The 18,426-nt window shown below is 36.4% G+C and overlaps 1 protein-coding gene across 10 annotated transcripts in view; it reads right to left on the bottom strand.

Annotated features, from left to right (window-relative positions):
• Nucleotides 1-18,426, bottom strand: part of GSTCD (glutathione S-transferase C-terminal domain containing) — a 48,073-nt gene that overhangs the window by 24,997 nt on the left and 4,650 nt on the right. For all 10 annotated transcript variants that reach the window (XR_010360982.1, XR_010360984.1, XR_010360983.1 and 7 more), the window contains 3 exons: nucleotides 17,203-17,664; nucleotides 13,755-14,009; nucleotides 12,953-13,046 (listed from right to left, as the gene is read on the bottom strand). Coding sequence is in view for 6 of the 10 variants with exons in the window: in XM_064417116.1 (XP_064273186.1) it covers nucleotides 12,953-13,046; nucleotides 13,755-14,009; nucleotides 17,203-17,664 (811 nt within the window). In the remaining 4 variants the exon portion in view is untranslated. The remainder of the gene's footprint in view (nucleotides 1-12,952; nucleotides 13,047-13,754; nucleotides 14,010-17,202; nucleotides 17,665-18,426) is intronic.

The following is an 18,426-nucleotide window of genomic DNA, read 5'->3' as shown; positions in this document are numbered from 1 at the left end:
CTTACATAGTTTATGAAAGCAAATAATCAAGAAAATCCATAAATCCCTTCAACCATCTTTGAAACAGAGACCTGGATTTAAATGGGGAGGAAAAAAAATTTAATGAAACTGTGGGCACCAGCCCAGTACTGCACTCCAGCTCCCCAGGCCTTTCAAGTGGGAGCATTAGGAAACAAAGTCATGACTTCATCTGGCCACTTGGAACAGCTGGCTGCAGACAAAGCAGCACTTTCTGCTTTACACATCACTTCTGTTTCCTCTACAAGCTACCAGCATACTTCAGGCCACTTAACTAAACAGAAAGGTCATCCATAAATTTATCTCCCACACAAAAACTCTGTACTAATTAGTTGAGGGGAGAAAATGTACACAGTATCCCCTTCATGTCCTCATTTTGTTACTTTATAACAGTTTTGAGGGGATGGAGACAGAAACACTGCACAGCATCAACAAAAGTGAATTCAAACAGCTTGCTGAATTTCTGTAAATTGAAGCCAACAGAAATGAAAAATTATGAACTCTTTTCCAACAGAAATTAATCAGCTCTGTCAACTAAACAAAGACTCCGACTAAAGAAATAGCTGCCTTCAGAAACTTAAAAAGAAAATATATCTCCCACTAACTGCCAGAAGGCATGTTCTTGAAACATCTGCCTTAATGAAAAAATACACAACTAAACACAGACTTAAGATATTCAAACAACAGATAATTATTTGTAGCTTGTTGTGTAGCAAATGGGCTTTGACATTAACTTTATGTGCCAGTATAATGTCAAAGGAGACAAAAGCTGGAAAACAAGTAAAAAAACCCAGCACAAAATGTCATCCCAGGAATGGGTTTTTTTGGGTAAGACCTCTGGAGGCCCTACTGCCTTTCTAGTGCAAAAACCATCCCAGAGCTCCTTTTCCTGCACCATCATCAAATGTGGATAGAGTTGTGGTACTGGAGGTTACACACACATATTTACTCTGTCATAATCTTTTAATGATGATCAGAAATTGATCTAATAGGTCACCAAGTATCTGCAGCTACAGACTCCATCATCACCTAATAAACTGAAAGAGGGGATGTCCAGCAATGAAACAAATGAATAGTTTGTAGACTTTACAGCAGCACCTGTTGAAGAACTGCCTCAATAGTGCATCTGCTAGGCACTGCCTTAGCTAGCAGTTCTTAAACATAAAATCTCTTCTAATATATATATAAGCACACAGTCATTCTGATAAATGACTATAAGAATGCTTCACATCATTTAAAAATCAGGACATTCTAAAATCACTACATAAAGAGGAAAATAAAACCTCTGGATTTTTTGAACAAATTTGGCCTGTCACATGCACATACACAAACTGGGCTTAAGCAAATGCATATCAAGCTCAGACAGCAATAGAGTCACCTTCTTCAGAATGGGGTTAATAGTTTGCATGTTCTGTCATCCTAGTGTCCTTAGTCTTCCTATTCACAAGCTCCACAGAGAAGAATGCAAGATTCTGCATCCCATTCTACATACAATGTACACAATGACAGCCAGCATTCTTTCTCTGGACTTACAACTGCGCAGGAAATTCAAAAGGAAAGATCCCAGTAATACTGGTTTCAAGGAAATAAAAGCTCTCCTAAGTGAAAGGAACTGAGAAACACAGGGATCCTTCACCTTTGCACAGACCCCACCTTTGAGAGCAGGGCACATCCACACTCCTGTTGGGAGCTCTGAGACAGATGTTCTGCAGATGCTCGAGCCCTCATTTACCCAGAGAGCAGAGGAAGCATTTGGAGAAGAGTAAGCCAATGGGGTACGGATGTTGTGTGCAAATTCTCCTCAAGCCAAAGGCACAAAACTGTCCTGACAGTAACTAATGCAACACAGCACAAAGCCTAACCCATAGTGAGAAGGTTCATCAGTCAAATCAATAGTGTTGTACAAATAAAATCCTTAAAATGGGTGTTTCTGCTTTAAGAGTGGGATTATTTTGAGGAAATGTGATGGGATAATTTTACTTAGATTAAACCATTTCTGGAGTAAACCAAGCTGAGAAGATCCCAAGTCAGAACAAGCACATCTATCCTAAAAATTATATTGCAATTACATGGAAAAGTGTTTGTACAATGGGGGGGAAAGACTACATGGGACTACAGAAATATCCTTAACTGAGTATTCGGTAATTTTAAGAGGCATTTTTCATTCAAAAAGCCAAGAAAACCTGAGCTGCAAAATAGTAATCACAACCTCCATTGTGTACCTGCATAATGGCAAATATTGGCAGAAAAATGCAAGATAGTCTGCAGGCACTGAAATTTGAGCATGGAAGAGAATCACTGGTTTGCCATTCAATTCCCCCCTTAAGTACAAAGGAATTCAAGATCCTTTGATAAATCAAAGTCTGTAAAGCCCATTTCTTCTCTTGTACTGCAGCTTTATACAAAAAAATATAATAACAAAGTATGCTTCTAATTTTACTCATGCAGCAGCCACTGGATGTCTTACAAATGGACAACAAACCACATTCTGTCAGATTTGAATTCTCCATAAAGCTGTATTGAGTTAATAACTAAAATATTACAGAGCTAGGGTTTTTCTTTTAATTAATTAATTAGTACTGAAAATATTTCAGAAAAATTAGTTGCTTACTGTGCTCTGTCCCTCTCTGACACACAACAAAATTAAATGAAATATAAAAGTCCTGCAGTAGGGAGCACTCACCTATGTACCATATTTCTGATACAAACTGAAAGAAATAATTAGTCTTAATGCTTGTTTCTTCAGCATTGCATATACTGCACAGTAGCAATTCTGAGTCATCTTGATGAATAACATAAAATTTAAAAGTGACAATTCTACTGAAGATCTTGTTGCTCCTTTTTTACATGACCTCAGCAGGACTCTTTCTACTCTGAAACAAAGTACACATATGGTTGCAGTGAGGTAGTGTAAGGTCTACAAGCCACTGCAAAAATCAAATTTACCAAATAAAAACAAAGTCAGAAGGAAGTTTCATTATATTTGGTTAGCTAGCTTAAGAAACAGACAGCTTTTAAGCAGCTATTTCCATATTTATTAAAATTATCACCAACTTATTCAAAAAAAGCTCAATTCATAAAGAGTCGAACTAAATATGAGATACTACCTAATTATTCAAAATTAATTTATCCTTGCAGGACTTTCAGGAAAAAATGTACCACAAAATCTGCTCATCTTTCCAAGAGCCCAATCATGAACAAGTGTGTCCACCTAAACCTGCATGTTTTGAATGTGACACAAACCCAGGCAAAGTGCAATCTACAAGCAACTCCAATGTTTAGCAGAAAGTTGCTCCTGTGATTTTCAGCCCTACTGCTTGTCATTGCAACAACCTACCGACCTGATCTTTACATGAAATTTCTGACCTTGTGGTTCAAATAGGAGTTCAGCATTGATAATCTCGGCCATATGTTCTACTTGCTCCCTACAAGTGGGAATCAGCTGTGACCATGATCTTCATGGCACAGTTAAAAACATACAGAGGTGCAAAATCATTGGGGAATTGGGCAACACAAACAAGAACAAACTAACTTTTGTTTACAAAACAATTAAGATACAAAGTGTCAAGAAAGCCTGACTGAAGGTATTATTTATTTTCTGCATTTTGCCTTACCTAACATCATCCAACTAAGTTACAGAGAGCTTATAATGCCAATATACATCAAGTGAGATCACAAGTGGGCCACAGCATCCGGTAACAAGCACAAGCAGAGGAATGTCAAATACGTGCTGCAGATAAGATGGAAAGTAATCCATTTGGCAGATGTTTTTGAGTAGCGTAAAATAGAGGATTAAGAAGTGTTTTGTCTCAGTTCAGGTTGGGTTTTTTGGGGGTTTGTTTTGTTTTTAGAGAATAAGATTATTTTAATGAAGAAATCTTTTTTCGGCTTTCAAAAATGATGAGAGCACACTGAAGAAATAATGGCAGTGCTTCACAAAAATTGTCAAGTAATACACTGTGCTCAAAAAAATACATTATAGAACACTAACAATTCTAATTCTAACACTAACAAATTCTGACTCTAAAAGATGGCTATATATCCATTTATGTTGGTTTTCATAATCATATTCCTCAATATTCAGCATTACCACACATAGAAAAGCTATACTTCATGGGTAAATAACCAAATTAGTTACAAGAATAAATTCAGAAGCTGTTCAAGAGTAAACATCCTTTTCTTAACCCTTGATTCTAAAAGTTACAAACAAAAAAAAAAAAAAAATAAACCTCCTGGTTAGAAGACTTTTCACAGTACCTGCTTACAGTTTTGTACTAGAAATATGAGACATGATTCAAGATATTATACCTATAAATGGGCTTATTTCTTGCACAAAATCCTGATGTTGGAAAATACTGTGCAAATATTGTACAAGTAAAAGCACTGTGTTGTTTACTAAAGACACTGCTTAATTAAATCCCCCTGAAGTTGTACCAAAACTCATGACCCCATCCAGGATGCAGCATGAAATGTTAGGCCATGGCAGTCCATGACATGCACCAATATTTCTCCCTGTCTCAGGCTATGAAGGACAGAGAAATAAATCAGTGTCAATATGCAGCTCTGAAAATTACACATCCAGCCTAAAACCATTGACCACCTGAGCTGATGTTCAGTGCAGCCTTAAAAATATCAGGTACAAAGTTTTGGACAGCAAGGAGTGTTTGTATAAAACAGCAAGTTTAGGAGCCCGTTTTTACTTTTGTCCAGCATCCTCTGGTTCCTAACAAATGAAATTCTGCAGAAAACAGGCAAGGCAACCAAGAGCCAAGGTAAAAAGCTTGTCCAGTTGAGCTTCATGGAAGGACTCAGAAGTATCTTAAAGTATCTTTGAGGTGAGAGGATGTTCTTTTGTTTCTTATTTCTTGTCACTAAAAACACAACAACATATGGAAGATCTGCAAGTGGGATATTCAAGAGCATTTAAGCAGATTTGAGTCCTCCTTCACCAATCAGATACATCAGAAAATTCCAGGGAAAGTGTGCTGAGGGAATGACTACATGAATGATACTTCAACTGGTCTACTCACATTACTTACACAAGCCATTCAAACACCAACACAAAGACCAACAACTCCATGACAGACCTGCAAAACTTCTGAAGCCCCAGCTGAAACACAAGCACCGTATCTCTCTCCATTATCTCTGGATGCTTAGAGCAATATTCCACACTAGGAGGGGACAAATTTTATTGTTTCAGATTAGGTTTGACTCATTTTAATATTGAGATTATTCTCCAATTCTTCTACACTTAAAAAATAATTCTACAAACAGATGAACTTCCTACTTGCCTTTGCTCTTCAATGCTTGAAAAGTTTCTAAAGTATGTGAACTTCTTTAGATATTGCTATGGTAAGATGCCAGAAATTTGACATGAGACATGAGCCAAAAATTAACTTTTCAGAAGCATTTCCAAACCATCTGGAAAAGAGGCCTTTAGAGTACAAAATAATTAATACCACCTTCAATAAAACACTAAACATACAGTAGTCTGGCCTTTCCTTTGTGTAATTAAAATTTTTGAAAGCATCAAACTACTCAGAACAGATCATGAATCACTGAAAATAATTTTATGGGGTTTTTTAACACTATGAGGTTTGGGGTTTTTTTCTTGAACACAGCAGTACTGACTTCCTCAAAATTGCTGATTAGAACTTTAGATGAACAACTGTGCATAAAAAGTTGCCTTCAGGAAAAGCCAAAATCAAACTCGTGACCTTTCCAATGTAAAACTGTATCCAAATCAAGTAATCAAGTAATGCATTCATGGCTCTTAACATGAATATCCAAAACCAATGAAAGTGCAGATGGAAGCCATAAGCAACTCCAAGAGGCAGAAAAATTCCTCCTTAACTCACACTTTGTCACAGCTGATTTATGGTTTGGAAACAAATTCCATACCTCAACTGTGCAACATAGCAAGCCTGGGGGAAGGAAGAAGGTCAATGCAGTCCCTTGCACAGTGCTCACCTTTGAGCACAAACATTATGTTCAAGGTACATCTTATGTGCTGGGATGAAATATCCTGCGATTCACCAACTCCTAATAAAATGTCAGTGAAGAACTCCCAGAAATTCACTAATGCTGCACAAAACTTGACAATACCTGGGTAATGATTCTTACGTACTCTTCTATACTTGCTTTATATTTCCAATGTACAAAATTGTGACGTTGGAAAATAAGTTGTTCAAAATATGTTTGCCTACATTTCTGCAGGAAACTGTTCAGTTTAATAACTACAAAATAAAACTCCCTTTTATTTAGTATGATAGTTTATGAATGCACATAAAATCTGGGCAACCACAGACTCTGGAAACTACCAGTAGCCTTAGAAATAACTACTTACAGATATTAAATACTAAGTAGGAGAGATTAATAGAGTTTCGGTAATCAGGTAAAATCAAAACTGCAAATTAAGAACACATCTTGAATTATCCATTCACAAATAATCTACAAATAATCTAATGGGTTCTCCAGAGATTATTACAAAAAAATTAAATCATCTATGAAGTATTTCAACTTCCAGCAAGTCTTACTTTCCCCACAAGGAAACAACAAATAATATTTTTAAAGGACTTAGCCAGAAAACAAAGTATGAGTATCAATAAATTTGAGTGAAAACATAATTTAAATTATTTTTATGTGTTTGCACTATTTTGTCACTGAGAAAGAGAAGGAGACACACTTGGGCTCAGTTTCATTTGCTTTCTAGGTTGTAATCTTTTCTGTGCATAAGCAGAGAGACTATACCTTCCTTCTCACACTTAGTCAATCTGATCTTATCCTCTGCATAATTTCCCAGTGCCTTTATTTCTGAAAGCAAGATTATATCAGGAAGAGAATTCATAAGAGGTTCAATTAAGAGAGAGAATCATTTTTGCCTTGTTTCTGGGGTTCATTTTAATGCTTTGTTCCTGTGCAATGTCTAGGCCACACAGCTCTTTACATTCCAACTCTTCTTTCCTTCTGACTTCCACTTCTACTTTCCTCCCATCCTAATGAGGATAGTCATGTGCTCAGAGTGCTGCTACAAAATAAAAAACAAGTGAATTACTGGTTAGTTCCTTTACATCCTTTCATTTGCCCATTTCTTCTTCTAACCTATTCAATAAGTTATTTCCCTTTCCTTTGAATTCCAGCCATAACCCAGCCTACGATGCTACCATGTTTTTTAATTCCAAAACATTGGCCCTTGAACTATTGCAGTATTTATTGACCAATTAAAAACAATAAATCTCTTGCATAAATATCTGCATGTTGTTACTTGTGAGCCAGAAAAAAAACTTCCAGAAATTTCCATTAAGCTCCTCATTTCCTTAGAAATATCTTCCCAGTATTACTCCTTTTCCCCAAAGAATGTAAAACTCCAGCAGAAGTTGAGCTGATCAACTTTCTCTCTCCTTCACTCTCTGCTCAGCTGTTACCTCTTTTCTGCCTTTAAGGCAGAAGTTGTTACTCTGCTGTGTGTTTATACAGCCTCAGCAATTACTGCTTTCAGGTGTACTCCAGCACAATGAATGTGTCAACTATTAAATTACCAATTCTAATTCAAAGAGGGGGGGAAAATGTTTTAAATCACTTTTTACAACAGGTGGTCCCAAATTTTGGGACTAGAGATTACTGAGCTGAAAACTGCCACATAAACAGCATCTTTCTCTAGGATGACTCCTTAGTCCAGGGCACAGTTCCATCCATCCAGGTACAGCTCCAAATCCGAAGTGATTGTGCTGCCCTCCTGTGGCTTGTGAAGATTTTAAGCTCCAGAAGTCACACACACGGCTGAGAAAAACTCTGATTCTGCTCTTGAAAGACACACTGCCTAGCTATGAAGTTTACTTTACTTTGAAAAAAGTAAAAAAGCCAAAGTGCTGTTGCAGGGGTACCAAAGGTCTCCTGATGCCTCTGCCTGAAAGGACCACTTCGGCTTTGCAGAGGGAACACAGAACAGCCATGTGAAAACTCACCTGTCCCTCAGTTACAATGTGCAGAAAACAGCAATGTATGTTACCTACAAAAATACTACAAAAACAGGTAAAAACCCCCTAAGTTTAAATCCTTGTGTTGATTATGCCACATAGGTAAGTGAATTATGAATCCCCACACTCTGGGATATGGCAAATGGGTGACATAAAACAGCTAAAGGACACAAGCAGCACACTGACCATTGATGTAACTAGGATTTAAGCCTAATGACAAAACATACAGAACAATCTTCAAATAAGCACTGAAGACATTTTACAGCAAGAAATACCAGAATACTGAAGCAGATCAAATATCGCATTTAAAGTAAGATTGGTGCTACAGAAAATCAATTTAAATTTTACAGTAACTGAAAATACTAAGAAACTAATATATTCTGGAAAAAGATTATGAAGAGTAATGTCAACAACAATTTAACATTTTATCCAATAGCATATCTAGAATATTTGAAGACAGAAAAGTGTTAACTCCTCCTCCTCCCAAATATTTCTAATTAATACAAATATGATAAATGTCATCACTGCCTTCTCTACAAAGTGATACTCTGTAGCACCACATCACTCTTAAGTACACCTTATTGACCATTAAAGGATATTAATTTCTAGATTTCTACTCCCCAAAAATACCTCTGACGATGATTTTGAGCCATGTTCAAAAGAAAATGTCTTTTTGAATCATAATAATCATAATATGCTGGACATTGTTCCACACCACAACTGCTAGAATGGATCAGCATTCCTTCACTCCTCAGTAGTAATCTTCCACAAAAAATGACCTGCACCTCCATGCTGTGGAACACTTGGTACAAATGTAACCTCTAAACGTCTGGTTTAAGAGATGAATTATGTATCTCTGGGGATCTGTGATCCCATGAATAAAGAACATAGAAAACGGAGAAGGAAACTAGTAAACTCTACTACAATTATATCAGGAGTAAAAGAAAGACCAAATGTTTAAATGAAACAAAGGGCAGAGTTACTTAGCAGGCTACTCAACATTTATTAAAGATTTCTGATTAAGATATGAAAAATTAACTTAACAACCCTGTTAAAAAATATCTGCTAGACACCTATGAGTTAATGGTTTTGGGGTTTATGCCCTTCTATGTGTCTAATAACTTCAGAGACAAAAGAAAAAAAAACCCTCACAGCCTAACAAATAAAACTCTTTTTTGTTTTTTATCCAGGGCAGATTACACTCTAATTCTACACAGGTAAATAAAGTCAGTTTAGGCCACTGACTGCCAAGTGCAGACATTCTGTCAAAGTTAATTGTGGGTTAATCAAAAACATGTTTCAACCATCAGAACCAAGACAACTGTGAATTTACAAAACAAATCATTATGAATTGTCTTCAGTGCTCAAGCCATAAATCTGTAAAACATTTCAACTGCCAAACTGCAGTATTTAATTTTAATTCTTTAGTATGTTCAGTAAACAAACACAAACCACAGCAGGACTAAAAAAGCCTACACTGAACTTTATGTACAATACTCTACAAAACAAATCTCTCCAAAGCCTAATAAACTCCCAATTAACAAGGACTTGTGAACTGTAAAAATCACACCTCCAGGAATTAGACCTCATCGAAACCTGAACTTTTGTTGTAAGGGATGTTCAATATGAAGCATTAAAGCTTCAGTAATTCTCTGAGGGCTTACACTTACTCCACAGAGGAAGGCACTGAAACAAAGGTGACACCTTCCAGTATGATGATCAGACACATGAAAGCCCATCAATCACTCATCACAACACCAGTTTACAGAGCAGGCCAAACACCAAGGAGAATGTGTCCTTAACTGAATCAAAATGCAGCTGTTAGAACTGGGTATCATTCTTTCTAGTGTGATTTTTAATAAGATACACTAGCAACTGTTGTTTTGTCTTTGCAGATTTTGAATATTTCAGAGGCTGTAGGCTTGTCATTTAGATCAAAACATCACTTAAGAAAATGCAACAGACTTCAAGCAAACATAAACATACTGAACTTGTATTCCTCATAATGCATATGCATTGATTTCATGAGGCATGTTTTCAAAGAGTATTCATTTTAGGAAATCATTGTGCCTAAAAATAATTACTACAGACTAATTTAACGTGTAATAGCTTTGCCTCCTGTCTCCAAATAGGCATTATACAAATATAAAATAATTAATTCCTGTCCCTTGTTTTGCTTGGTAACCCAAGACAATCACAAAAGAAAAAAGGAGGAAGAGTACAGTAACAGTAGGAACAGTGTACATTGTCATCCATGAGTTATCTGGTTTGGTGACATACCTAAGTTATTATTTCCAGTTAAACCTAAAGAATTCTTTGTCTAAAAATTAGTAATTGCATTCAAACTTCCATGAAAATTGTCCTCAGGCCAACTACACAATGTTATATCCCTAAACAGTCAAAAGACCCTAAGAAGTCACATATGAAATACAAAGTTTTGCAAGAATACTCTTTTTAAGGCAAGCCAGTAAAAGAAGATATATTACTTATATTACATAAATGAGCATTTTTGCTTTCTCTTTGTTACTGAAAATTATTTACTTCTCAAGTATGTATCAAGAATGTGAAGCAACCTGGCTGTATTGCCATCAGAGGTTTTCCAAATCTTGAACTGCAAAATATAATGCACACACAAATGTGGTTTAAACTTATTTAAATGAGTGCAGCAAAACTGTAACTTAAGGGGAAGTTAATGAGAAGCAGCTTCAGCTGAATTTCCCTAGGATTTTACACCCATGTGGCTTGCAGGCAAAGAGCTCTCTGATATGGAAAGATCAGCTGAAGAAGAAGGATGAGTTCCTGCTTCAGGATGCCTGAGTCACTGAAATAGGCTAAAACACTATTAAAAAATCTTCAAAGTCTTTCAAAGAGTTCTGACAGGCTTGAAAGGGAAACAGAGAACTTTAAAGTGTTTCTTTAAACTCTTTTTGTTTTACAGAATAAATGAGTGTCTGGATTTAATTTTAAAAGCACAGTTGCTTTTAACTTTCAAAATAAAATACACAATTTGCATATCTTGATTAGCAAAAGTTTTCATAAAATGTCAGATTCCCTAAACCACCTTTGATTTTTAGGCATAATGTATTCTCAACTCGGAAAGCATCTTTCAAGTCAAAATATTCAAAAGGTAATATGAACATAAAAAGCAGAACAAAATAAAAGTGACCTATCCACACCAAAAAAAAATCCCAGAAACAACCTGGATATACTGAATCAATTTTGACCATTTTGAATTAAATAGCTCTGCATCTAATACACCATTTATTCCACAATTATAATATTATTCAGTTCTATGAGCAATTACAGACAACTTTAACATGGACACAAAGTCACCAACTTTTATATTGGTCAGAAGACAATTACATCATTAAGTGCTGTTCCTTTCATTAAAACTAATTTTGTTTATGATGAGGGTTAGAAAATTTTCAACATTTCCTTTTCTCTGTTGAGAGGCCACACTACAATAAAGTATCCTTTACTTAGTAACAGTTTTGGAAACTGAAGCTAATACTGATCCTTCAGGATTGTTGTTTGGTAGCCACCAAGAGTGTTTAATCAAAACATCAGTTAATTCCACCTAACTGGAACACCATGCTGTGTGTTACTGTTCTAGCCTGTGTTATTGAAAGGTACTTAAGTTTCAAAGATGTTTCTAAACTACAAATGTAAACATTGCTTTACTCTGTAAGTAAGTATCATCTCATGCATACTGTTACTGAAATAATGGTTCATTTCAAATGATATATCACAAATAAAGCACTTCTTTTAAATTATTTTACTTCCTGCCTAACAAGTATTTCAACTCCTGAGAAAAATAGTAAGGCTTTGTAAGACTAGGTCAGTTACCTCTCATTCTTGAATTTCACAGTTGGATAAAAGTCAATAAATAAAAAACTGTTTTAAATAAAAAATAATTAATTCCTGTTATTAAAAAAAATCTCTTTTTTTGTTTGTTTCACAGTGAACACAATGTTTAATGAAAAAATGTTAACAGTACCAAAAGCTTCTATTTCCATATATCCTCAGAGTAATAAAGCAGCAACAAGGGTTATCACCATCCAACCCCACATTCACACACTTTCCCCTTCCCTCCAATGTGCTTTGGATTAGCCTAAAGGAAGCACCTCTAATCATATCCAGCCAAACTGATCTTAATACTCACAAAGCCTTTGCAGCAAGTAGGAAATGAAGCTGAAGACAATGAACCCATTCACATACACAGGACCAGGAACAGAAGCAAACACTCCATGACTGACTGAAGTTCCAAAAAGGAATGAAACCCCCTTTGTAATACTGCCTAATAAAACCACATAGAAGATGTTGCATTTCTTTGTTGGTCACAAATTAAATATAATCTCCTCTTTCCCAAACCTCACATATAATCAGCGTTAGCACAATATTTCCATTAAACAGTCTTATTTCAACAAGCCCCTCTTCCCAACATTTTCAGCCTCTGCCCTGCTAGGGAAAAATGAAAACATTTCCTATGATGATGTACAGGGAAATAATCACATGATGTTTCTGATTTTCCTTCTCTCTCACACTGTGATCACCTACACTTTCATATTCTGACCTGCCACCCTCTTTTTACTGCCTGGACATACTGACAACCACAGTAACTTTATTCCTATGGAAGGTGTCTATGGATGCCTTTACTTCTATGGAAAACTCAACACAACCAAGCAGTAAGCTTGGTTAGCATTTTTGGGTTGTGTCATCTGCTGACTGAAATCAAGGCCAATCTTTTATCCCCAGTTTGCTCATCAGCTGTTGATGACCTGACAGAAGTTATGTCACCATGTGTCACAAACAGACTGAATTTTAATACAGATTTGAAATTGCTTACCTATCTTAGCTCTGAAACATACTGAAAACTGGCACATTTCTTACGAAACAGTTGAGTAGCTTCACCAGAAGAAGCTCCTGTTAAAAACACACACAGACATACAAACTCTCACCTTCCCCAGGACTGACTGCAGATGGAAGACTGGTCCAGTCTAGGGTCCAACTGGGGCATGGATGAGGAGAAAACTTTGCTTCAATTCCATTTTCCTACATGAAAGAAGGAAAAAATAAGTTAAGACCCTTCACCCACTTAAGATGGTATCAAAATCCTCACTAAATTTAATGGCATCAGATCAAACTGCAGCACTGTCAGTTTAAGTGAAACTGAACAGGCAGATGACTCTACATTACACAAAATTCAAATTATGTATTTCCCTCATTCTCATAAAAAAGCCCTCCTAAGTTTTTTTTAGGAAATGCTGTCAGCTTCTATGCAAAAAATATTGAATTATGGAACATGATGGACAGGTTTCTTTAACAAAACTCATTAGGTTTCCCAGACATTCACAGCTTTAATCAAACAGCAAAACAAAAAAAAACCCCAACCCAATTGAAAAGGTTGGGTAATGAAGCCAAACATAAAAAGCAACAGGTTTTTTTCCATTCTTTATATAAATATCTTTAAAAGAGAAATACAATATTGCAATTCAAACAAAAAGTTACTTTGATTATTCAGAATTATTTATAGGGCTCCAGCAGTCCTATCATTGCCCAATTCCTGAATGAATCAAATATCAGAAGAGAAGAAAAAAGCTGAATCACTTCTAAGTCAATGAGTATCAGATTTAAGACAAACAAAGGGCATTAAACTGTTCAAGGCTGTCTAAATCAGCTTGTACAACACTGATAAATTCTTCCTAATCCAAATCAAGCCAATATGCCTATAAAAATAACTCATTAAAAAGTTTAAATTACCATTAACTTAGTCATGGTTGGCCTTGGACCACCTATAAAATGACTGTCTTCATGATCCTCTTCTAACTCATCAGGAACTGAAGCAGAGTCCTGTAGCTGTTCCTTGGGAGGAGACACCAACTCTGGAAGCTGGAGAAGCTCCATTTTGCATTTGTCAGCAGCTTTCTTTACCCCAGGTACTTCTTGAACTCTTCGATACCAACTGGATATCAGCGGCAAGTTTACCAGATTTTTGCCTTGCTTCTTGCTGGAAACCTAAAATAATAAAATTAGAAGGTTAGTGGCTACTGTAAATTTCTTACTACAGGCCACCAAAAGGCACAAACTACAGGAGGAAACTCAGCTCCACGCTGAGCACAAGCACTCACAGCATGATGGCAATCTGCTGGTTCAGAGCTCCACGTGGAACTGCCAGTTGGACTTCATCTGCAATTCCCATTTGCTTAATAGGATGAAAAGGTTTACATGACCAACTTCAATCATAATTTCAGTCAGTAACAGGAAAACTCCATAAAAATAATACTCTTAAATATATGCTACAGGAAAGATTAGTTTTGGTTGGTCATTAGACAAAAACCCCAATTTGCAGTAATTTGCAATCAATACTGTACTCTAAGCATGACATTATGGTACCTGAATGGTTTTTCACACAAGTACTCGCTTAAAAGCTCATCCACCAACAGCTGTTTTTCTGGGAACTGCAAGTCTGAAATACCTTAGACTATGTGGTAACAGGCAGCCATTACCCCTGGTCTTTATTCAAGTCTTTGCACTATGACTGTGGCTTTTTTTCAAAATTAGTACTGATTTTTTTTAATCAGTACTTTTTAGAATCTTATGTTCATATTTTTATACAATAACAGTAACTAGTATATTTATTTTCTGGATTAGAGTATGCGATTATGAATTAATGTGGCATCCAATAGAAACAAGCATTTTAAGTGTAAAAAATTAAATAAAAGCATTTTGTAAGTAAGAATATCTTGCAAATATTTTTTAAAAATATACCCAAATCACTTTTTCAGATGAAGTCCAACTACTTTTAAAAAGGATGCACTTGATGAAATTAAATAACTTTTGTTTAGATTCCCAAATGTTCTAGAACAACGGATATCATCCTCTTGCAAGAGAGGTTGTGAAGTCTCCTTAGAGGCACTCAGAATATAACTGGACATGATCCTGGGCAACTGGCTGACCCTGCTCTGAGCAGGGTGCTTAGACAAGATGAGCTCCAGATGTGACTTCCAATCTCAGTTATTCCAACTTCAACTACTCTGTGATGCTGTGCCTGCTTTAAACAGAAAATTAAAAATCACAATTACAGGAACAGGCAGAAAAGGCCACGCAAACCCAAAATTCTTCCTCCGAGCTGTCCAAAGAGCGGAAATAGAAATTGGCAAAGAACACCTGAAATTACACAAAATTTCCAAGAGCTCTCCTGCATGCTGTGTTTATAATATGCTTAGGGTAATCACAAGTAATTAGCAATAGCTAAAGGACAAAAAGGATGAACTGTGGAACTTTAGTATCTAATTTAATAACCTAATAGGAACATGGGCAAAACCACATTAATTCAGTTAAGGAAGAAGTCTTTTGGAAAGCAATTCTAAGAGGCACTGTTACACTTGTTATCAAGTGTTCTAAATTGTATTTTAAAAAGTGAATAGTGTTTTTTCCCAGATGAGGACCTCAGCTTTTGTTATACCTCTATTAATTTTCAACAGTTACAACTAATAGAAGGCACAACAAAGGTAACCTCAGAATGATAACAGCATTGAAATGAGGTAATGAAAAACAACCCTTCAGCTTCATTATCTTACTTTTGGTAATTATAATTACAATCAGCTAGTCAGGTCTCCTCATATTTATAGGATGATATTTTCCAGACACATACTCACTTGAGACTTCATTATTATTCACACCCTTAATTCAAAGTGGAACTGCAACTACAGTGATTTTTTTAAACACAATCCAGGAAGCCCAGTTATACAAGTGACAAATAATACTTGAATACAGAATTGAACTCTGGGACTTCCATCAACAAGTGTAGTTTTAACTCACGGCCTGCAAGATGCAAGTCTTTCAATTTTGATGACAACTGCAGGCATCAAGGTATAATTGCTTAGAAAATAATCATTCACCAGAGAACAGAAATAAACAAACATTATCCCAGAGCTCTGGTTAATCAGGTAAAAATGAAACTGAAAGCCAGGTTTTCAGGGCAATCCTTGGTGTGAGTTAACACAAGTGTACTGTAAAATACCTAGGTCATGAGGTGCAGAACACCAGGGCTCAAGGGCAACATATAGAAAGTCAATAAATACAAAATTCTTGGCTGCTCACAGTACATCCACAGAATGATCCCAACTACACCATTGAAATCAATTATGCATCTGATGCAAAAATCTTCTCATGCCTAGCACCACTAAATCAAATATTACTGTAAAAAGTTATGCTCTTATTTAAAAAGGTCTTGAAAAAACAAAGGCTGAAATACATTAAAGTTTTCTAAATAGTAAGAAAGCATTTTGTTTTAATACTTTTGTTTAGTATCATCCATACAGAAGTTGCTGTTCACCTCCAGTTATGTGACTTGCAAAACAAACAAAGCAGATGTGAATTAAGAAGCATTTCTGTAAAAAAAGTCATCCTCTCAATTCAAAGGCAGCATATTGCTATGATCATACAGAAATCTACTGAGGATGATGATAATGGTTAAAGAAGTTATAAAGTGGACATTTGTCACATTCTTAATATTTGATAGTCATTATCTTTATTTTGAGACTGTTATCCTCAATCTGACTAACAGCATCCTCTCCAGGAATTCCATTTGTTTTTAAACACCATAAGGGAAATTTGGCAAACCAACTTGCAAAATCAAAATGCAAATGTTCCTGGAATAGACACCAGCTTAGCTATAAATCTCACAGAGTAACTGCAGGAATAGAACTGTAGGAGGCAAACTCACTGTATCATTTCACTGTGATGGGAAATAAAGACATAGTTGTAATTTCCTTAAATCTCTCCTATGTATCTATCCCCATAAAAGTAAGTACACAGACTGTGCTGAGCAAGACTCTTGCACAGTCTTACCACAGAAGTTTTTCCCACTGTAGAACTAGTTTTTAAGTTGAGTTCAAGTCACCTGTACTAGTATTTTTTAATTATTATTTTCTGGGCAAATTGGTGCCAAAATATTTCAGTATAATATTTTAATAGTTAACAGAGTTTACTAACCATTGATATGCTTTATATCTAGAAGTAACTTTAGTGACCTCACCAATCCCTGGTTTTTGTGTTTGTACAAAGACAAGACAAATCTTTGATTTCAGGTTAAGGTCACTTTGGAAACACCAAGATATGTTCAAATTAGCATATTTCACACATTTTAGATTCTTAAAAAACAAACATGTACACTAATTGATACTTGCAGAATTTGTCAGCTTACCAAGAACTGATGGATGCACGGCAAAAGCACTAAATCTGCCACAGTAAAATAAAGCCCTTCTGCAAAAACGTGGTCCAAGAGCGGGAGGTCAGAGGTTTTTGTTCTCCTGATGTGAGGGGCCTCCCTGTTGATTCCATCTGGTGCTTCCTGGGCAAGTAGTTTGGAGAAAGCTACACTCAGTTCCAAACTTGAGGGTGGATGTTCATGGACTTCTCCTGGTCTTAATCCCTCTGTTGCTTCTTCACCAAGCACAGGCACTGCAGCCTTGGCACCTGCCTTCTGTTGCTGAAGTTTCTGCCTTCGAATTTTGTCATCATTATGTACTCGGACAGGTTCTCCAAGCTTCCTTTCCAAGAGTAAAATGTCAGGAGGAATAGCCTGGCAGTGCTCAGGAGAGGCTGTCAAAAATCGTTCAACAGCCAGAGGTATGCTGATCTCACAGAGCCTGGTCCACTGGCTAACCTGTCAAATAAATTTATGTAATTAATGTCTCCACAGAAAGAGAAACAAAATCCAGGGTAACTTTCAGTTGCTTTGGTTACTCAATCACTTCAAGCAAAAGAATTCCAGCTCTAAATACATTCTTTGTTAATCTCAGAAACTCAGATATTTCTCTATTGCTATTACAACAGCAGAATTAGGAAGCTAAATCTTATATATAACAGAACGGTTATCCAGTATAGCATATTTTTATTTCCTTGTTATTGACATAAAATTAGGGTGGCTGTGTAACTCATAAGAAACAAAGCTGTGAACTGAGTTGAAGGGATGGTGATCAATGGCAACCATGGAAACAGCAATTGTGCCAGGGTGGAGCTCTGCCTCCTGACAGGCCTGAGGAAGGCAAGTCTAGATGGATGAGCTGCCAGATGAGCAAACTGCTGCGTGATAAAGGGAATGACATCTCAACTCAGGTAGTGCTGGTTAACAGGTCACACTCTACCTGAAGGCCAGTTAGGAATGGAAATCTTTAAGGGTCTATGCTGAGGCCCATCCCATTTCATCTTTACCTGGAGCGGGGAGATGGATTACACTCCCATCAAGGATGACAGGGAATTGAGAAGAGCAGACAACAAATTCCCAACAAACTCCAAGGCAGAGCTGCTGTTCACATGAGCCTGCACAGACTAGAGAATGAGCTGAGAGGAACTGATGTGAAATTCAGAATACTCCATACCTAGGAGGGGCTTATCCCCTGGAATGGTACAGATTAGGGACTGAACA

Source organism: Passer domesticus, chromosome 4 (genome assembly GCF_036417665.1).
Source record: "Passer domesticus isolate bPasDom1 chromosome 4, bPasDom1.hap1, whole genome shotgun sequence".
NCBI classification, from domain to species: domain Eukaryota; kingdom Metazoa; phylum Chordata; class Aves; order Passeriformes; family Passeridae; genus Passer; species Passer domesticus.
Note: the sequence above shows the minus strand (reverse complement) of the source record. Positions and strands in the feature narration are given on the sequence as shown.